The 23,286-nt window shown below is 37.7% G+C and overlaps 1 protein-coding gene across 1 annotated transcript in view; it reads left to right on the forward strand.

The window, feature by feature from the left end:
- Positions 1–23,286, forward strand: part of LOC137281798 (phospholipid scramblase 2-like) — a 46,397-nt gene continuing 23,111 nt past the window's right edge. The window contains exons 1-2 of the mRNA XM_067813416.1: positions 1–144; positions 19,712–20,025. Of these exons, the coding sequence (XP_067669517.1) occupies positions 19,740–20,025 (286 nt within the window). The 5' untranslated portion in view covers positions 1–144; positions 19,712–19,739. The remainder of the gene's footprint in view (positions 145–19,711; positions 20,026–23,286) is intronic.

Here is a 23,286-nt window from a genome sequence, read left to right on the forward strand (position 1 = left end):
ACTCTTACCGCTAACCTCAAACTGGTTGCAACAGCTTTCCTGCCCGTAATAACTTTAGACGTTTCCTAGTCGGACTGTAGCCACACCCACGGGATAACTGTCAAACTTAAACCAGCGATCCTGCTCGGTCGTGAACGAAATAAGGTAACTGCAGTAACATATGCAATCTTAAGGTCTTTGTGAGTGTTCACAGATACAGTTGGAGCCATTAGGATTCAGCCAACAGTATCGTAATGGAAGCGTCTGCACGACTATGTAGGCCATTGCGGAGCTGAATGTTTTGACACCGGTTTAGCTATCTTGTGGCTCCGCGTCAGAACAGCCTTTCATATGTTTACCGAGTTTATAAACAGTGTGAAATCGGTTAATTGGTTTATTATGTGACAGCATCTTGATGAACGATTCACGGGGTTTTTCGCACGCATGAATAATTGTACAGGGTATGCCATGTTTTGTGAGACCAGCGACCGCATGCATAGGCAGATCCTGACAGATGCGTGTTCTGCATTCCATTGAATATCATATCCCATAGAAAAAACGTTCATAAACTGTGTGCTGAACTCGCTATTTATGGAAAGCTCCATACACAATGAACTTGTGTACATATATGTCTTGTAACCTGTTGCAACTATCAACAACATTGTTGCACCTTATACCGACAAACAATGTCAAGGCAGTCATAGTAAATACAGGTTGTGTTAGCTCGTTTCATATACAGTATGTCCACCAGGTTTTACAGAATATGTTCTTACAATACAATCGAATTTATGTGTTAAGTTTGACATCAAATTGCTTGATACATTCTATGTTTATCATAAGTCAGAATGGAAAGTAGTGTGGGAGGCTTTTCAAGCAGTCAGTTTCAGTGATTCAGTGTTTGAATTCAGATACAGCATTTCAGAAGTGTTCACATATATTATGCATTATTCAAGTATTATGCCCTTACCAAAGTGGAACTTGCCTCAGCTTGTACGTTGTTTACGTCATTTTTTTTATATTTCTTTTGGAAAAACAGCAGTTGACCAGAGTGAGTAAATCAATTGTAGTGCTATGAGGATTTTAACTTTCATGCTTTAATAGTCCCTTACGATTGTCATTTTGACTGAAGATCGAGTCGAGCAAGTGGATCATCGTAGCTTATTATTGACAGGTTAGAGTGAGAGTGGTCACATGACTCTTATTATTACCATGAAACTTTTATCAACACGCAATTTTTTTCAATCTTAAAATAGATGGTAAACATGGTTTCTAACAACAAATTAGCACAAATTGTGGAAGTCGCAGTGGCTGAGCAGGCTAGGCGACTGACTTTGTGTACTGGCAAATTCCGGATGGGACTTAACCAAGAAAGTACTAGATTTTGTACTTTACTAAGAAAGTGAAATCCCAAATATGACATATGTTGTAACAAATTAGCAGCTCTTACTGGCAAACAAGGATAAGTTGGACTGATGCAGAGAACACATGTATGAGAAGAAGGCAGTGCAGGGCAATGAGCAAATCCATTTTGTTTGCTAAAGTGGAGAGCAGATGATGGTTAGTGCAGGTGCAGTGCATGATGATGAAAGTGATTCTGGGTCATGTTGTCATGACCTCAGTCCTTTTCAGTCTTACCAGCCTTCCTCTTCCCATGGTCCCGTGTCATAAATGATCAGCCCTTAGGAAAGTGACATGAGTGATAGGAAGGAAATTAATTTGTATGAATAACAGATGTGAAGGATGCATGTTTGATCACTTGGAGACAGCTGTATTCTATGCTTTTAGGGTCAGTTTGACCTCTACTACGATTCGATTGCACCTGTCAGCAATACAGAAATCTTCCCAAAACCTTTACTTTTATTATTTACTGAGGACATTGAAGACTTGTTTTACAGAAATCAACAACAGCGGTACAGTTTACATTTATTTCCTAATATCTGTTAAATACCACATACTAGAAACAGTTTAATATATTTATTTATTTTGTTTTTTTTTGTTTTTTTTTGTTTCTTTCTTAAGTGGGATCATTGGGATCAAGGTCTCTTGTATTTCACTGATAAAAGGACCTATCAAAGAGAAAGGTTGTATATTTTGACAGGGTATCAAAAATCCCATTGCCCAGGACAAGTCAGTTTTCATTTCTGGCAATCAAATAATGGTATCTTACTTGTCCATGGTCCACTACATAATTTCCATGTATGGTTTCAAACTGCACATAATTTCATTTCATATCTGCTCAAAATATGCCTATCAAATTTCACAATGATAATAAAGTAGGGTTATCTTTTTGTGCTGATTATCACTTTTCGATAAATAGTCCAGTAAACATTCACATTAAATACCATGTTGATATATTCTTTCATAACTACGTCATCATGATTATGTCATAACAATCAGGGCAAGTGAAAGATTAGTCAGGACATGTTACTCTCTTAAAGTCAATTGCCCTGCAGCAAGTGGCTTTTTTAAAAAAAAATTGAACCCCTGTTTGTGCATGTTAACTCAACTTTGATATCCACTGTCAGTGAATTAAGGCAAAAGTAAAAGCAAGAAAGGCACAATTCCAGTACAGTGCAGTGTGGTAGTCTAGTGGTTAAAGCATTTGCTCATCACACCGAAGTCCTGGGTTTGATTCCCTACATGGGTACAATATATGAAGCCCATTCCTGTTGTCCCCACCATGACATTACTCTTGCTAAGCGACATAAAACCGTACTCACTCACACATCCACGTAGTGATATTTATATTTGCTGTTTATTCAATTCATATTAAATACTACTGTTTAGCCAATCTTTGAAACAAGCCGAAAAACATTTATGGTTACTGCAGATCTGTATTTTTGATATATATAAAGCTTGAAGATATTTGATAGAGTCAAAAATCTAAAAATGAATGAAATACTGCATTTAATCAATCTATGCAAAATGTTAGAAAGAATGAAAATGAGAAAGATGATCTTGCAATATTTGCTTGGATGAAACATGAAACAGCATTAGGGTCCAGTGCTCGCCTGTTTCATGATGTCTTGTTAAAATGTTTTCTGACAAAAAAGTTTTTTTATCTGTGCAGTCCTGTTTCACTTTCATCAGGTTTGGTGACACTGGTATAACAATTTCCACAACTGTTGTCTGAAAAATGATACGCTGCAGAGTTCAGAATAATGCATGAAAGCCTTCCTATCACTGTTGTATGGTATGGATGGCTTTGTCTTGTGGGATGAAGCACATTTACTGTGCAGAGTTGTCTCTCTTAGATTCTGGTTTCGAATCCTGGCATTCCCTTGTTATGTTAGCTGGTTTGTCAGCATCATACCCAGGCTTGTATGATTCACTTGAGAGGTAAATGTCTCGCTGTGCGATCATTTTGAGTTTTCATCCCACAGAAAGCTGGGTCACTGTGACATATTGAAAGTAGTTTTTAAAGGAGCATTGCTCCTGCCTCTCTTGTGTCAGTCTTCTACTTGTCACATGTCATCATATCTCAATTGCATAGAATAATGTTCATGATGTTGGTCACTGGATTGTCTGGTCCAGACTTGCTTAATTACAAACTGCTGCCATACTGAAGGAATACTGCATTAAACAAAAAATAAGTTTATTGTTGCCCTTTTGTTAAAAGTTAAAGTAATACTCATTACCCTAGTAAGATGGTACATATCATTTTCTTGTGATCCGTTGGGGAACAGTAAAATTGCTGGAAACAAATGGTGTTGACTCATTTTCATCATTTTATCAACTTTTCATTGTGGTTCCTGTATCTCTACAAATATGGCACGCCTCTTCAACATGTTTAGGTTGACAGCCAGCCACTGTCCTGGAATTTTAAGCAATCTGAAAATCTGGAGCAGATAGATTAGATAAACTAATGTCACTCAAGACCTTTGTTCTGCAGGCCACTCTGTGTGAAACCCATTTTAGGGGGCCCCTTTATAATTATGTGTAACTTCAACTTTGCACCCCTATTTGTTTCTAACTATCCATCTATGTCCTACTTGGACAAGCTAATAATCATGACAAGCTGTCACCTAGCTCAAACTAAACTTAGTCATTGTCTAAACTCAAGTCAGACCTTAACCCAAGCAAAACCCGTACACAACTGACCATTTCAACCATATCCTTGTGGTCTGACTGCACGCGAAAAGTCATGCTTCTCGGTGAGCATCAAAGCATGGTGCATTTACGTAATCGGTTTTGTCTCTAGACCACCCATTTAAGGGGTTTTATAAACCCCCGATTTTTTCTAATTATGAGGTACATGATGTTTTATATCACAGATGCTTGGTAGTGTTCATATCACAGATAGTTGTAATGCAAAAAAACTGACATCAAGGTGTATATTGCCACTCTCTGGGTCTTCACAACTGTTAACTTGTTTATACACATTATGTACCTATTACATTACAAGCACTAAGACCCAGTCGGTAACAATACTTTGCTTGATCACTGTATGAAATAGGGCCCATTCGACCGATCAAGACGGGTTCTGACAGACAGTCTAAATTTACAGCTAGCCATGCCATGGGTCTGGCAAAAATTTTAGATGTTCAATGCATCTGAGTAGGTTTATCATATCTTGGTGTCAGGTCTGGTTAGATCCATTTGGGGCTGGTAACATTTTCAAGTTACCAGCCTTGGTGTCTGGCCGTGTTTTTAAGCTTGTTTCATACACTGTCCTTATGCCATGTTTCATCGCAACAAACTTCTTTGGTTCATTAATTTACACAAAAGAATCTCTGTATATTAATATATTTAATATATATATATTAATATGTTATTAATAGTGGAGAAGAGAATACCAATGTCGACCTGCAATTTATTGCTGTGTTACGAATGAGGCTGATGCAGATTTCCAAAATCTAAAACTTTGTTTCCACATTTTCTGGCTAAACTATGGTGATTAATAATCATAAAAATCTCTATGCTAGTGAATTATTACTGTAGTATTGACAGTCATAAATATAACACTGATTGCAGGAGCAATAAACAAGATAAGAATTTTATTTTCAGTTTTCATTCAGTGACATATTCATGCAATTTGAGAAGGTTAGGTGGAATTGGGTGTTACGTAAATAGGTTATAGTTCTTAAAATGATCACAAAATACTCCTCAATTTATGAACATAAACACAAAGAATTTCACCATGTTACATTTGCCCCCACTTGTCTGTTTGTCAACTGCACTTAGCCCACAAATATCCCTATAACATGTTATTTTAGGGGTTACATTTTCTCAGTAGCATGTAGATTCAAGTACTTTTTGGCGTTCAGGGCCATCCCCAATTCAAACCCATACTCTCTGTGGCATCTAATCAGCAGCACATTGTCCGAGGTCGAACCCACCCAGCCACCGCAGTTCTCACAAAACTGGAAGTGGGACAACTTATGGTCTGTTTCACATAATGTTTTAACAGTTGATAAGTGTAAATTGCAGTCTAAACTCCCATGGTCAGAGTTATCAATACACAATGCCTTTCAGAAAATGGTCAAATGCAACATACATAATACTTGCGATTACAGTTTTGAGAGAGTTGGCAGTATGGTGCCTCATTCTGAGAGTGTTTGCTTGAATAATGACAGATGGGACGCCCCCAAACTTTATATATTTATATAATCTGTACTTTTCTGAGAAGGCATAGGCCCAGATGTTACACATATTGCATCAAGATCTCCATTTTTTTGTGCTTTTCATCCAAATGGATTATGACATAACATCAAACTTATCAAACCTGTCCTACTTTTGTTTCTGACCGTGCCTCACCCTTTTGCCGAACACTGTGAATACATAATGCAATTTTAAAAAGTTGTCAACTGCAGTGCCAGAATCTGTACCTTACTGAAACAAAAATTGTAATCCCATAGAGAGCACATTTTACTACAACCATGATGTTTACTGCTGATAGGCAACAATTACTAAATACAAAATACCCATTGATCTGCGTCTTTTGCCCTCACTCAGCTACACCATCTGGAGGACAGCTGACTATAACAGTCTTCCTTTGTAGTATCTCATATTGATTGTAGTAGATTTCATAGCATGAAGTACATAAGAATGCTCTGCATTGTGATCACAAGACCCTTAAACTGACTCGAGAGTCGTGTAAACAGGCTGTTACAAAGTTGGTGTTGGTATTGCTCTGACTCAGTCATTGTGAAATACAAGTGAGGAGATTTTTGTCTGTCAGCAACTCCCTAAACATTCATCCAGACCACAGGGCTGGTTAAATGTAAAACATGACCGTCTTGACCAAAACTTGCTGCATGCAAATAATTTATTATGTTTGACAAGCGACATAGTTTATCATCCAGTTGAAATTCGTCATTTATTATTGATGATGTTTTATCCTGAATAGGATGAATATCTTCATATACCTGTCAGAATTTTAATCCAGCCATCTGGGATGTAAATTTGAGAACGTGGCAGTCCATGTTGAAAATGAAAGTTCACAGGTGGTCTGGCAGGCAGGTATTTTGAACAGTGCACTGGCTTTGATAAAGGGAATGAAACTTGTACACCTTGAGTAAATATTTGTATATGGTCATAATCATATCAAATTAGGACAAGAAGAGGATGAAGTTTGTGTGTGTAGCAGGGTGTAGAGTCATCTCATAGATGACAACCTTGCTTAATGATAGGGTTGTCATCCTTGTAAGCGTGATGATAGGGTTAATTATAATGGTCATATGGACAAGGTGTCCAACTTCAGATCAGAAGGTCTGTGATTCATATGCCAGCACGTGACTTAGAAATTTTATAGCGTGGCTGCATGTTGAAGAACACATGAGTTATTATTTTTGTGAATTCTTGTTCTCTAACTCCAACACATCTGATTGGGGACAGATCGTGGAAGTCACTCAATAACAAGTCCATTTGCTCTGATAAGTGACCAGCCTCCCCTGCTTACAAAATGTAAGCACACAGCATCCTGTTTTGATGTAAACTAACCGTTTGAACATATGTAATTCTATTAGAAAGAGATATTTCCTTTTAAACTGAAAAGGATACCCAGAAAGATGGGAGACCCTCAACCTGGGGAAATTTAAGCTTGATTCATTTAGACTTGTTAAACATTGCAGAAAGGACTGGGTGCAGGGGAGTGAGTGAGTTTAGTTTTACGTCGCACTTAGCAATATTCCAGCTATATGGCGACAGTCTGTAAATATTCGAGTCTGGACCAGACAATCAAGTGATCAACAACATGAGCATCGATCTGCGCAATGGGGAACCGATGACACGTGTCAACCAAGTCACCTAGTCTGACCATTCGATCCCGTTAGTCACCTCTTACGACAAACATAGTCACCTTTCATGGCAAGCATGGGTTGCTGAAGGCCTATTCTACCCCGAGACCTTCACGGGTCGGGTGCAGGGGAAATACTGCAGTTCATGGACTGTAAGACAGACTAAGTCAGAGACTCCTATTCTATAATAAATCCTATTTTAAAATACGAATATTTGCTTTAAATATTTATTAATTATTTTAGCACGCATGTACTTTCAGTAATTGTGCAGTCACTTGACTTGAATGTTCATGAAAACCAAGTAATTTTTCTTCAGTTTCTTCAACACTCTTATTACTAATATTAGGGTAGCAACGATTCACCCAGTCCTTGATTTGATTCAGTTTTCAATATTAGACCCATTCAATCATTTTTTATCCAGTTTTTCATACAAGTAAAGACATCAGATATCATTGAACTCTCCAAGTCATCATTTTTAGCATGAAATCCTTCGTCAACCTGGTGATGTCTACTAGCAACTATCTTTATTTGATAATTAAATAAGCCCAGTGTCAACCAATCATGTTTCCTCTTTTCCAGCAATGGACACTGCTCATGTTGGAGTCTAAATTGTGTTCTGTCTTCTGTGGAAGTAATTTAAATAGGTATTCAAATATTGCATTGTTGTAGTGGTAGTGGTTGTTGAAAATCAATATTAAGCTGTCACTATTAGATTTTCGATAAATCAAACCAAATTGTTGCATTCCTAACTCTTATGTATGTAATTTGAGATTAATGTGGTCACATTGTCGTGTCATTGTCGTGATAAAACAAATACCTATTTTGATATTGTTTCACTGAATAGAGTGAATAATATACTGAACAAAATAAGTCAGGGATATTGATATTTTTGTGACTGATATTTTAGTGTGCCAATGAATAAATACATCATTATTCATAATTTCAAAATTTACAAATATATCCCTAACTATCTTTGTCCAGTATACATCCACTGTTGACATATTATTGTATTTGTTACCCAATATTTGTGATACGTAGCATTTTTGGCTCACAGTGGGTTATTGTTGCCCTGTTGATTAGAGTTTTCTGAACAAGGTTTATAAACCAGGTTTTCAATCAAAGTGATGTTTGGAGAAAAATAATTCTTGTACATCAGATTGATTGAGCAAATATAAATAACATAGATAACTGGACATGGCATGTCATTTGAATAAAAAGAGATGGTGCATTAGGTAAGATGCCCACTGTTTTAACATGGTAAATAACTCATTAACTGTACTCAGCATGTGATTTTAGTGGAAAGAAAGGTATATCAGATAAGATGCCCACTGTTTAAACAGCAGTAGCCGTGGCATGGCGACCGGACATGTGGTATTTATACTGTTGCCTGTTGTGTCGTTACATATACTCCTGACTACTGATGTGTAGAGAGGCACTGTATATACCTCCTTGACATAGGATAGCATTTGACTAAGACACTTAGAAATACAACAGTAAGATGCAGTTTGCAATGACCAGTCTTTCTCGCCTGTGATCTTGACAGAAGGAGGTAATTATTTTGAGTGGGTGAGTCTTGATAAGGGGGAAAAGCCATAATTGATGTAGATCTGGGACATTCCTGCTTTGGGGTTACTGACCCATGAAGATCTGGGTTAGAATTGATCTTCAGTAACCTATGCTTGTTGTAATAGGCGACTAGTGGGATCGGGTGGTCAGGCTCGCTGACTTGGCTGACACATGTAATTGGTTCCCAGCTGTGTAGAATGATGCTCATGTTGTTGGTCACTGGATTGTCTGGTCCAGACTTGATTATTTACAGACCGCCGGCATATAGCTGGAATATTGCTGAGTGAGTCATTAAACAACAAATGAACACTCTGGTGAAACCTAACAATCCAAGATAAGGACTGGGGGGTCTTTGATAAAATACTGCTTCAATAAATTGAAGAACTGACATATGGTTAGTATTTTTTTATTATTTATCATTATTTATCATATTTGTTTTACCAATGTTGTATTAACATGATTAATTGTAAGACCACATTTTTACCAATCTTTTGGACAGAATTAATCTTACAAAAATGACAGTGGATTTTTGTGCGTAGACATATCTTTTTACAGAAAACAGCAGTGTGTTATGGATGTATATTTTCCCTGTAACTATCGTTTAAAGTCTTGGGATATTTGGAGTAAGTTTGTCCTCTTGCAGCTGGTCTCTGTATTAACAAATTGTTTTAACGTGTGTTTTGCTTTATATCTTTTCCCAATTGTGGACATTCTAATGCCCTGGCATTTATTACAGGTTACACCAAATATGGTGTTCGTATTATCAGTATATGCAAGACCAACTTAGCTACATGGGATATATATTTCACACCAATTAATCCAACAACCCTTACCTTACCTCACACATGAATGTCGCTTTCTGATTTGCTAAGCTTACAGACAATGTACCCTGCTTACAGACGATGTATTATTTTCACCACTGGGAATTCTGAACTCTTCTGGTGCTTCATGGTAGTACTTCTTTGCCTCGAATACCATTGAATCACGCAAGAAGCACGGAAATTACTGATGTTTCGCGATTGACAGTTGTTGGAAGGGAAATAACTCTAAATCTGTTTACCTTGTGTCTGTAAAATGGCGATTCACCTCGCATTCAACAGAAGTGCTTCAAACAGTTCAAAATTAAAATTCAGGTGTTCGGCAAGATAAATACATTGTTCACTGGTCCCTTGGGGTGCATGGGCTCATGTACCCTTGAGGTTTGTTAACATAAACAAACCTCAAAGGTACATGAGCCCATGGCCACCTCATGACCATTGAACAGTTCATGTTGTCAGATATTTTCATCTGTTTTACTTACACCATTACAGCTATATTTCCTTGTGTATGGTGTGTATGGAGTTCATAGACTGTTATACATTGCTTTTCCGTGTACAGATATATTCTTTCATGGATGTATGTACATATTTCCCCATATAGAATTAGGTTAGAGCATTTTCAATGGGACATGTGTAGATTACAGGAATACGCTCAATGTCCATCCCCTTGAATAGATACAGCTTATGCAGAAGAGAGTGGTGTATTAAATGAATGAAGGGACTATTCAACTGAGATCGTATGTATTCATGACTGACAGATGAGCTGTATTCACTCCATTGGCTCAGCATGAGCCCAGCCATTACATGACTGTAAGGCAATGTAGAAAACCAGCATCACTGTTTGTAATATTTCAGGGCCTGCTGCCACCTGCAGGCTTTAAAATCTACAAACCCTGGATGAAATCTTCATAGTCTAAGGCGGAGAGAGATGTTGCTTGTTATAGACTGGTGCTGACATTCCTATACGCAAAGCGCTGAAATACTAGGAAGTGAAACTGTAAGTTATCTTAACATGATGGATCATTGATCTGGAACGTTAACAAAGGGAAAAATGGGAAAGATTCCAGTTGAAAAAAAAAGACAGAAAATGCACTGAAGGTCATAAGGGCCTGCAGATATTTGAAACTGCTGGCTGATACAATAACAACAGGCACTGGGCCTCTGGACCCGTGGTTATTCTGAACGCTGGACAGTGTCAGGTGATTAGGTGCACACTGCCCACATTGTCATATTCATTGATGATTGAGGAATGTAGTACAACCTCATGACATCATGTATTTGTGGAACCTATTTGAAAATGTATTCAGTTTATGCAATTTGTAGGTGGTGAGTGTGTATTTTTGTCCCAGCTCATATTTTAATGAAAAATATATATTTTCTGAGAGCCATCAGATGATCTTTTTATTTTCCCTTTCATTTGAGGTCTGAATATTTACAACAATTTTATTTTCATTTTCAAGACTGCCATTAAACTACTTACTTTAGGCATACTTCTAAACAATCTGTAAAATTGAAAAAAATGTATGCTAGTATTCAGTAATGGAAGTCTGTTAACACACATGCTGGTTTCAGTTTTAGACATTTTTGAAATTTGAACCCTGCCACTGTGCACTGAGGCCATGCATAGTAAAACGTGACATTCATTACAAATATTTACATGAAAATATAGTACTCAAAATATACTCCGGGAAATGAATAAGGGAACTCATGAGTGGTTCTTTACTTATTGCCAGAATTTCACTCACAGTATAATGAATACTTTGTCAAGGAATCTGAAAAAGATTAAGGGGCGGTGGGGTAGCCTAGTGGTTAAAGCATTCACTCGTCATGCCGAAGACCCGGGTTCGATTCCCCACATGGGTACAATGTGTGAGGCCCATTTTCTGGTGTCCCCCACCGTGATATAGCAGGAATAATGCTAAAAGCGGCGTAAAACCAAACTCACTCACTCACTCACCGAAAAAGATTAAAACATCTTCACATGACAAACTAAGGATTGACAAATGTCTCAAGGTGTCAAACTCGCGCTTTCACACGCCAAAAACGTTTGTGTCATTTGAGCGCTACCACTCTATTGGTGTGGTCACGTGACAATTTCGTTCAGTGCAACTGGTCGTTTCTGAGCAACATGAGTTTGACAGCACTGACACGTTTATGGAAAAGTTGATGAGAATAGAGACTGATCCCATTTCTCGAGAACAGTTAGTGTTGTCAAAGTAAAGGCCGCTATAAGGAACACTTGAACTTTCATGTGTTCCTTTACGTGTTTCCATGACTATAGTTCTCTTATCTGCCTCAGCATGATGGACAAACACTGCCACCACCAGGCTACCCCACTACCCCGATATGTATGGCTGCCCTATCAAGCTCAGATAATGAATCTAAGGTCATATTTACCTTGAAAATTCCAGCTTTCCACAAACCTGGTTAAACCATGTCACCATGATGTCACAAATATTTAAGACCATATACACTACAGGCTGGTTGATTTTCTTCTGAACTCAGGCAAGATGACATTCACTATTATAATCGACATTGTGTTTTCCTCTTTGTGTTTATGTACATGTTCGTTCAAATAGTTACTGCACAGCATCACTGGATCAGACAAAGTTTACAACGCAAATATCCCTCAAAAGCTGTTATTTACACAAAGTGCTGTATCTATCTGTTTAAGCACTTGTTTTGTATCTAAGCAACATAACAGTCTGTCATCTGACTGAATATCAGGTATTGCAGTTTAATATTGTACATGTCAGCATCTAAAGATTACCATTGATCTTGAAGGGCTTACCCGGTTGGTTGATTTCATATAGTGTGATGCTAATCACATGTAAGGAAACAGTTCAGGTCAAATTGCAAAAGAAAATTTGGAAACAGATTATTTGACTTGTAGAAGCATCTACTGTGTGAAGCTTTTGTGAAGTTGTCGAGTTTGTATTTCTGTTGGGATAAACAACATTTTCAACTGGATTACCTCAACTGTCTTGAACCCTCAATACACCACAATGGTATGTATGAATTTCATGAATGTTAACACTTCAGCTTATGGGTGTTGCAATTAGTATGAGATGACAAGACTGTTATGTCAACTATGTTTGTCAGGTAAAGGTTAAGAAGAAAATGTGCACACATGATGCAGTTTGAAAATAAGATATGTGGGTAACATAGGTAAGTGAAACATCATGTCATGTGTGTTATGGAAGAGCTGTCAGTGAAAGTAAGATATGTGGGTAACACAGGTAAATGAAACATCATGTCATATGTGTTATGGAAGAGCTGTCAGTGAAAGTAAGATATGTGAGTAACACAGGTAAATGAAACATCATGTCATATGTGTTATGGAAGAGCTGTCAGTGAAAGTAAAATATGTGGGTAACATAGGTAAGTGAAACATTATGTCATATGTGTTATGGAAGAGCTGTCAGTGAAAGTAAGATATGTGGGTAACACAGGTAAATGAAACATCATGTCATGTGTGTTATGGAAGAGCTGTCAGTGAAAGTAAAATATGTGGGTAACATAGGTAAATGAAACATCATGTCATATGTGTTATGGAAGAGCTGTGAAAGTAAAATATGTGGGTAACATAGGTAAATGAAACATTATGTCATATGTGTTATGGAAGAGCAGTCAGTGAAAGTAAAATATGTGGGTAACATAGGTAAATGAAACATTATGTCATATGTGTTATGGAAGAGCAGTCAGTGAAAGTAAAATATGTGGGTAACACAGGTAAATGAAACATCATGTCATGTGTGTTATGGAAGAGCAGTCAGTGAAAGTAAGATATGTGGGTAACACAGGTAAATGAAACATCATGTCATGTGTGTTATGGAAGAGCAGTCAGTGAAAGTAAAATATGTGGGTAACACAGGTAAATGAAACATTATGTCATATGTGTTATGGAAGAGCTGTCAGTGAAAGTAAGATATGTGGGTAACACAGGTAAATGAAACATTATGTCATATGTGTTATGGAAGAGCTGTCAGTGAAAGTAAAATATGTGGGTAACATAGGTAAGTGAAACATCATGTCATATGTGTTATGGAAGAGCTGTCAGTGAAAATAAGATATGTGAGTAACACAAGTAAATGAAACATTATGTCATATGTGTTATGGAAGAGCTGTCAGTGAAAGTAAGATATGTGGGTAACACAGGTAAATGAAACATTATGTCATATGTGTTATGGAAGAGCTGTCAGTGAAAGTAAAATATGTGGGTAACATAGGTAAGTGAAACATTATGTCATATGTGTTATGGAAGAGCTGTCAGTGAAAGTAAGATATGTGGGTAACACAGGTAAATGAAACATCATGTCATGTGTGTTATGGAAGAGCTGTCAGTGAAAGTAAAATATGTGGGTAACATAGGTAAATGAAACATCATGTCATATGTGTTATGGAAGAGCTGTGAAAGTAAAATATGTGGGTAACATAGGTAAATGAAACATTATGTCATATGTGTTATGGAAGAGCAGTCAGTGAAAGTAAAATATGTGGGTAACATAGGTAAATGAAACATTATGTCATATGTGTTATGGAAGAGCAGTCAGTGAAAGTAAAATATGTGGGTAACACAGGTAAATGAAACATCATGTCATGTGTGTTATGGAAGAGCAGTCAGTGAAAGTAAGATATGTGGGTAACACAGGTAAATGAAACATCATGTCATGTGTGTTATGGAAGAGCTGTCAGTGAAAGTAAAATATGTGGGTAACACAGGTAAATGAAACATCATGTCATATGTGTTATGGAAGAGCAGTCAGTGAAAGGAAGATATGTGGGTAACACAGGTAAATGAAACATCATGTCATATGTGTTATGGAAGAGCTGTCAGTGAAAGTAAAATATGTGGGTAACATAGGTAAATGAAACATTATGTCATATGTGTTATGGAAGAGCTGTCAGTGAAAGTAAAATATGTGGGTAACACAGGTAAATGAAACATCATGTCATATGTGTTATGGAAGAGCTGTCAGTGAAAGTAAAATATGTGGGTAACACAGGTAAATGAAACATTATGTCATATATGTTATGGAAGAGCTGTGAAAGTAAAATATGTGGGTAACACAGGTAAATGAAACATTATGTCATATGTGTTATGGAAGAGCTGTCAGTGAAAGTAAAATATGTGGGTAACACAGGTAAATGAAACATCATGTCATATGTGTTATGGAAGAGCAGTGAAAGTAAAATATGTGGGTAACATAGGTAAATGAAACATTATGTCATATGTGTTATGGAAGAGCAGTCAGTGAAAGTAAAATATGTGGGTAACATAGGTAAATGAAACATTATGTCATATGTGTTATGGAAGAGCAGTCAGTGAAAGTAAAATATGTGGGTAACACAGGTAAATGAAACATCATGTCATGTGTGTTATGGAAGAGCAGTCAGTGAAAGTAAAATATGTGGGTAACACAGGTAAATGAAACATCATGTCATATGTGTTATGGAAGAGCAGTCAGTGAAAGTAAAATATGTGGGTAACATAGGTAAATGAAACATTATGTCATATGTGTTATGGAAGAGCAGTCAGTGAAAGTAAAATATGTGGGTAACACAGGTAAATGAAACATCATGTCATATGTGTTATGGAAGAGCAGTCAGTGAAAGTAAAATATGTGGGTAACATAGGTAAATGAAACATTATGTCATATGTGTTATGGAAGAGCTGTCAGTGAAAGTAAAATATGTGGGTAACACAGGTAAATGAAACATTATGTCATATGTGTTATGGAAGAGCAGTCAGTGAAAGTAAGATATGTGGGTAACACAGGTAAATGAAACATCATGTCATGTGTGTTATGGAAGAGCTGTCAGTGAAAGTAAAATATGTGGGTAACATAGGTAAATGAAACATTATGTCATATGTGTTATGGAAGAGCAGTCAGTGAAAGTAAAATATGTGGGTAACACAGGTAAATGAAACATCATGTCATGTGTGTTATGGAAGAGCAGTCAGTGAAAGTAAGATATGTGGGTAACATAGGTAAATGAAACATTATGTCATATGTGTTATGGAAGAGCTGTCAGTGAAAGTAAAATATGTGGGTAACACAGGTAAATGAAACATCATGTCATGTGTGTTATGGAAGAGCAGTCAGTGAAAGTAAGATATGTGGGTAACATAGGTAAATGAAACATTATGTCATATGTGTTATGGAAGAGCTGTCAGTGAAAGTAAAATATGTGGGTAACACAGGTAAATGAAACATCATGTCATGTGTGTTATGGAAGAGCAGTCAGTGAAAGTAAGATATGTGGGTAACATAGGTAAATGAAACATTATGTCATATGTGTTATGGAAGAGCAGTCAGTGAAAGTAAGATATGTGGGTAACACAGGTAAATGAAACATCATGTCATATGTGTTATGGAAGAGCTGTCAGTGAAAGTAAAATATGTGGGTAACATAGGTAAGTGAAACATCATGTCATATGTGTTATGGAAGAGCTGTCAGTGAAAGTAAGATATGTGGGTAACATAGGTAAATGAAACATTATGTCATATGTGTTATGGAAGAGCAGTCAGTGAAAGTAAAATATGTGGGTAACACAGGTAAATGAAACATCATGTCATGTGTGTTATGGAAGAGCTGTCAGTGAAAGTAAAATATGTGGGTAACATAGGTAAATGAAACATTATGTCATATGTGTTATGGAAGAGCAGTCAGTGAAAGTAAAATATGTGGGTAACACAGGTAAATGAAACATCATGTCATGTGTGTTATGGAAGAGCAGTCAGTGAAAGTAAGATATGTGGGTAACATAGGTAAATGAAACATTATGTCATATGTGTTATGGAAGAGCTGTCAGTTAAAGTAAAATATGTGGGTAACACAGGTAAATGAAACATCATGTCATGTGTGTTATGGAAGAGCAGTCAGTGAAAGTAAGATATGTGGGTAACATAGGTAAATGAAACATCATGTCATATGTGTTATGGAAGAGCTGTCAGTGAAAGTAAAATATGTGGGTAACATAGGTAAATGAAACATTATGTCATATGTGTTATGGAAGAGCAGTCAGTGAAAGTAAAATATGTGGGTAACACAGGTAAATGAAACATCATGTCATATGTGTTGTGGAAGAGCTGTCAGTGAAAGTAAAATATGTGGGTAACATAGGTAAATGAAACATCATGTCATGTGTGTTATGGAAGAGCTGTCAGTGAAAGTGAAATATGTGGGTAACATAGGTAAATGAAACATTATGTCATATGTGTTATGGAAGAGCAGTCAGTGAAAGTAAGATATGTGAGTAACACAGGTAAATGAAACATCATGTCATATGTGTTATGGAAGAGCTGTCAGTGAAAGTAAGATATGTGAGTAACACAGGTAAATGAAACATTATGTCATATGTGTTATGGAAGAGCTGTCAGTGAAAGTAAGATATGTGGGTAACACAGGTAAATGAAACATCATGTCATGTGTGTTATGGAAGAGCTGTCAGTCATCATGGTGAGATGTAACACAGTATAAGCAGTGTTGAAATGTACATCAGCTTTCTGTGACTCTAAAATGGTCACTGTGAAGTGGACAAGGGGTGGTGGCGTAGCCTTGTGTTTAAAGCACTAGCTCTCCTCACTAAAGACCCAGATTTGAGTCTTCACGGGTACTATGTGTGAAACCCATTTCTGCTGTCCCAGCCATGATACTGCTGCAATATTGCTAAAAGCATGAAAACACTAAATTCACTAACTGAATCTAGGTAAGGATGGCTCCTCAGCATTGTGTTCTGGTTGTAGGAGGGGACTTGGGGATCAAGTGGTCAGGTGACTTGGTAGCCTGTCATCCAGGTGCAGATTGTTGATCATAATATTAGTCGCTGGATTGTCTTATGAATTGGTTGCCAAATAGTGGTGTTCTGATTATTCGATTTCATCTGCGATTGATCCGTAGAAAATGGTAATCAAGGAATCAATCATAATTTCTGTGATCGATCATGATTGGTCAGTATGCATCTACATATCTGTGTAATGTAAACCAGCTTTACTTTGTTTTCAATGTGAATTTCTCTCACTTAATGCTTATATCACTGCATGTGTATCCATATCGGGTCACGTTAGCTAGTATCTCAAAAAGAAGGCAAGCATATAAAGACATTACAAGGCCTAGGAGCTCTCAGACTGGCTCTCACACAGTCACAGCTGCATGTGACTGGCAAACAGCCAGTGACAAGACTTGCTTTATGATCAGTCATTAACTGATGATCAATCATATTGAAAATCCAATGATTGATCATGAAATTTCAACCAATTCCCAACACTATTGCCAAATTTGTTCGATCAAGGACTAATAAAGAAAACTATTCCTACATTTATTAAAAATGTTTGTGTTATAGGTGAATGACTCCATTTTGGTATCAGCTTGTGCATAGTGCACCTTGAAGTTAAATGTGCCCCTACCGGTCATCAGTGCAATTATTGAAACAAATGGCTCCCTGTTCCATATTAAGTTATCTAACTTTTATTACAGAAACAGGAAAGTTGGTCTATGAAAATGTAAAACTTGTGATAAAATATCACAAGATGCCTTAAATAACAAATTTAGTTGATTCATCTGCATGTCAAACACTTTTACTTCATATCATGAGTCAAAGATTACAATGGGCATGTATCTTGTAAAATAAGATCAACTATATGCACATTTTCCTACAATCTGCTTTGCAATATAGGTAACTATGGTGATTTAGACATGTTTAATGCATATAACATATACAACTGCAGTGATCAATTCTCATAGTATCAATGTCTGGATTGTCTTGTCATTTCAACAAGGTGTACACATACCATGGACACCGATTGTGCTCTCTCTCCATACGCATCAGATTATTTATACATATGAATCAGAACTTCTGTTTGCTGGCAAACTAATTAACTTTAGCGTCAGTTACATCGATAATTTTATTTCTTTCAATAACAATCGAATAGCAAGCACCTTCCACTGATCTACCTACCTGAACTTTAAATTACGGAGACAAGTGAGACCGTCTCAGCTGTTTCATGTTTAGATCTATGCATAAAGACCCCCCCTAAAAAAAGTCCAAAGAACTGCACGATAAAAGGTATGATTTCAACTTTACAATAGTCTACTTCCTTTTTATGTCGAGCAATATGCCAAAAGCTCCAGGCTTTGGTGTTGAAATTACATTTCACAAGTCTTGAAGTATGATCAATCAAGCTCTTTTTACCAAGATTTCAAAGAGCATTATACCACTCTTGCTCAGAAGCTGTTTGATCAAGTTTACAACATTCAAGGCCTCAGTAAAGCTTTTAAACAGTTTCATGGAAAACATTTTGATGCATCAGTGAAAAAAATGATGTCCAATTCAATTACCTATTTTGACTTGAATCGTTTCAGGTGAACAATTGATTAAACTTTGCCTGATGTTTATGGAAGGTGCCACCGGTGTGTCAGATACTTAGTTTTTTGCAAACACTTGGTGACTCATAAACATTGTCATCATATCACATGTTGACAGTCACTGGATTGTCTGGTCCTGACTTGATTTGTTATCAAACAACACTGGACACCTGTAGTACTGGTGAAACAAATACACTGTATACTCATGATATGGTAAAAATTATACAGCTGACTTTGCTTCTAGCAGAGATTTCAGATGAATATGGACAGGGCTTTGACACTTGTATTGTCTAAACTGTAATATTTAGAAAGTGCTGTCATTTTAATGGTATACTGCAAACAAACAAACAGTTAAACAAACATAAGATATAGGGCTCCAAACAATTAAACAAACATAAGATATAGGGCTCCAAACAATTAATATTAAAGTCACAAAAGTGGATGTATGTCATACTGGATGAGTTAGATTTAAAGTCACACCTTCAGTATTTCAGCCAAATCATGACTAATAAACAAGAAATAATTTTAGAATAAATATAGGTCAGTTTATAAGGGAAAAAATGACTGAATGCATGTCATGAGCTATTTGAGTATTGTGAATCATGTTACATACTTATGAGGTTTAAGGCTGTTATATGGATGAGGATTTATCATTTTTTATGTACATTAAACATTTTGCTTATGGTAAAATCATGGTAAGCCTGTTATTCATGTATGGATTGGCTTTTTTTTCATTTTCAGGAGCTAGTCATCAGTACCAAGATCCAAGATGTCTGCCCCCTATCCTAACGCAGGCCCACATCAGGTCGACATCATTGTTCCAGAAGGCAAACCAGGCGAACCGATGCCACAACCACAACCACAACCTCAACCTCAGCCTGGCTACCCCCCTCAACAGCCAGGCTACCCTCAACAGCAGCCTGGCTACCCCCCACAACAGCCTGGCTACCCCCCTCAGCAGCCTGGCTACCCAGCTCAACAGCCTGGCCAGCAGCAGCCAGGGTACCCAACACAGCCTGGTGGCCAGGTGATCGGGATGCAGCCAATTCCTGGAGGTAAGGGTTGCTGTGTCTGGTGTAAGGATGTCACCATTTCCTAATAATATTCAATACTACCTGTACTTGATCTGTTAGTGCCAATCTTGTATATGTACCAGAATTGGCACGTGTTGATAAATATTGAATCAATTAATCAGAAGTTTGATTACCAGAGATGGCAGAGAGATGACTGAACTTCATGAATGATCAACTTCTTTATTTTCAAAACATAACAAAGCATCCAAGAAAGTTGCATGTAATCCAACCTTTGTCATTGTTATCTTATCATCGTATGTACAGGTTGTTCAGCTTCATCTTAACTACTGGACATATGCATGACCTGGGAGGTCAAGTGGCACAATTGGCTGTTTGATGATGTTGAGCGTTAAATGAAACCCATACAAGAGACACTATTATGGATGACAACTTCTTTAATTCTTTTAACACGACGTTTCAAGGCTAATTCTTGCCCCTTCGTCAGGTGGATGACGAAGGGGCAAGAATTAGCCTTGAAACGTCGTGTTAAAAGAATTAAAGAAGTTGTCATCTATAATAGTGTCTTGTATTACCCCACCAACTTCTAAATGCCTTTGAAGAATTTCAAGTGAAACCCAGTTTCACTTCACCTCACCTGTATCTCTGTGTCTGTATGTTACAGTGTAAGGGTGATGATGTTGCACAGTGAGTGGCACCCAGTTTCACTTGACCTCAGCCTGAATGTGTGTGTCTGTATGTTACAGTGTAAGGGGCACCTGTGGCGAGCCACCTCCTCGTGGTGGGTGCTGGGTAACGCCAAGAGCTCGTCGACACCCCCGTAGTGGACCCGGGGGGATATTTGGTCCACCAACCCGTTTGCCGTGGGTTGCGGCCCTGTGTCGGCGGAGGAGGGGATCCTGGTGGTTGAGGGCAATAGGGACCTGTAACCGTGTCCCTGTTGCTCAATACACCACTTTGGCCCTGACTTCGCCTAGACGGGTGGTCGAATGGGCCCGGTTCGACCAATCGGCTGGTCATGCCAAGCCCTGTGTGTGGATTATTTATGTAATTGCACAGATTTGATTTTGTACTGTTTCAATTTTGGCCTTGGCTTTTTCATTCATATATAACTTTTAGATTTGAAAACTGACGTTATGAACTTTGCCTAGAGTCTTATGCCCAGAAGGCGGTGGCTCATGGGCCAATCTGGTGGATCGATTAATTTTGAATTAGTCTTCTGCTGGAGTATACCATTCCAGTATCCTTGGTGCTGCCAGTCGGAGAGCCACTGGTATATAGCATTGTCCATGTGATACTCGGTGGAGGGTGGGGAGCTGGGATGGTGAACTTTATATTATTTACCATGGCTCAACCCAAAAAACACAAACGAGCACTAGATGAGTGTTTGTCCTTGGATGAGGACAGTGCTACAAACAGATTACCGGATACATGGAGCAGATTTTTGGTTGTATCTTCTACTGACGGTGAACCTCTAAAACTCAATCCATTTGCCACATCAAAAGCAATTTATGGACTTGTTGGGGATGTCCAAGCTGTTACAAAAATTAGATCTGGGGTTCTCCTCATAGAGTGTAAAACAGCGAAACAATCAGCTACCCTCATAGGTACAAAACAGCTTGCAAATACTGCAGTATCTGTTTCACCCCATAAGTCTTTGAACAGCAGCAAAGGCATCTTGAGAGACAGGGACCGGTGGCTTGCCCACATGAGTGAAACAGAAATCGCCACTGAACTACAAAATCAAGGAGTCACTCATGTCAAACGATTCACTTTTAAGAAAAATGGAGAAACTTTCAATACAAATACTTATTTGATTTCTTTTTCACAACCGAAACATCCAAAGTATATCAAAGCTGGATATTGTAATATCGAAGTGGAACAATATATTCCAAATCCACTTCGTTGTTACAAGTGTCAAAAGTTTGGTCACGGTGCCCAATCTTGCAGGAATCGTGCAACATGCTACAGATGTGGTGAAGAAGATCATGAAGGTTCTGACTGTTTGTCTTCTCCAAAATGTGTTAGTTGTCTGGGAGACCATATGTCTTCATCAAAGTCATGTGAAATCTGGAAACGTGAATATGAAATTATCAAAATCAAAACTCAAAAGAATGTCACCTATCATGAGGCAAAACGTTTAGTAAATGCAGCCTCGCCTCAGTCATCAAGTATAACATACTCTGCTGTCGTTGCTCGCCCTCATGCTAAATCTGTGCTGTCTGTTTCATGTCAGACAGATATCACCTGGGTCAAAGCTGACAAACAAACTTTAAGTACAACAGATTCTGCTGGTGATAAGAATCATGCCACATCAGCTTGCCAGACTGAATCACAAACAATATCTCCTGCAGTGAAAAATCCTTGTCATAAAGTAGATTATAGACAAAAAACTGATCGAGTACAGAAGGGATCACGTGATCCTGTACAAGTCTATAACAAATTTCAACTTTTAGAAGACATGGACGTCTCTCCTCATCCCCGTGCGCGAAATAGAAGCAGTTCGCCTCGGAAGGGGAAAAGTCGGTCCCCAGTACTACCACCTGCTATTAAATGAACAATAATTCCTTAATCCAATGGAATTGCAGAGGACTTAGGACCAATTTTAATGAAGTACAATTACTAGCACAGGATTATAAACCATCAGCATTTAGTTTTCAAGAAACGTACTTGAAACATACTGATAAGTTCGAATTGCGTACATACCATTCTTATCATTCTTTTTCACCCCCTGGTGACAAAGCCACTGGTGGATCTTCCATATTGGTGAGACATGGTACTACTCATAGCCCTGTTCCTCTTAAAACCAATCTTCAGACTGTTGCTGTTCGTCTTACTTTACATATAACTCTTACTCTTTGTTCCTTGTACATATCCCCTTCTTCCATTCTCCATCAGAATGATCTCCAAGATTTGTATGACCAATTACCAAAACCCTGTATCATAATGGGTGATCTCAATGGACATAACCCATTATGGGGAAGTCCTGATACCAACAGTAAAGGGAAAGTTCTTGAAGAGTTTATATCTGATAATAATTTATGTATACTCAATGATGGCTCTAACACGTGTTTGCATCCTGCAACGGGAACATATTCGTCTTTAGATCTGTCACTCACTGATTCAAACGTTTATAATGAGTTTGAATGGTCAGTCCATAATGATCTTTGTGGTAGTGACCATTTTCCTACAGTACTTACAGCAATTAACCCTTCCGATGATCCGCCTGTAACAAGATGGAATTTTTCAAAGGCCAATTGGCCATTATTTCAGGCCACCTGCCTT

Source organism: Haliotis asinina, chromosome 4 (assembly GCF_037392515.1).
Source record: "Haliotis asinina isolate JCU_RB_2024 chromosome 4, JCU_Hal_asi_v2, whole genome shotgun sequence".
NCBI lineage: Eukaryota > Metazoa > Mollusca > Gastropoda > Lepetellida > Haliotidae > Haliotis > Haliotis asinina.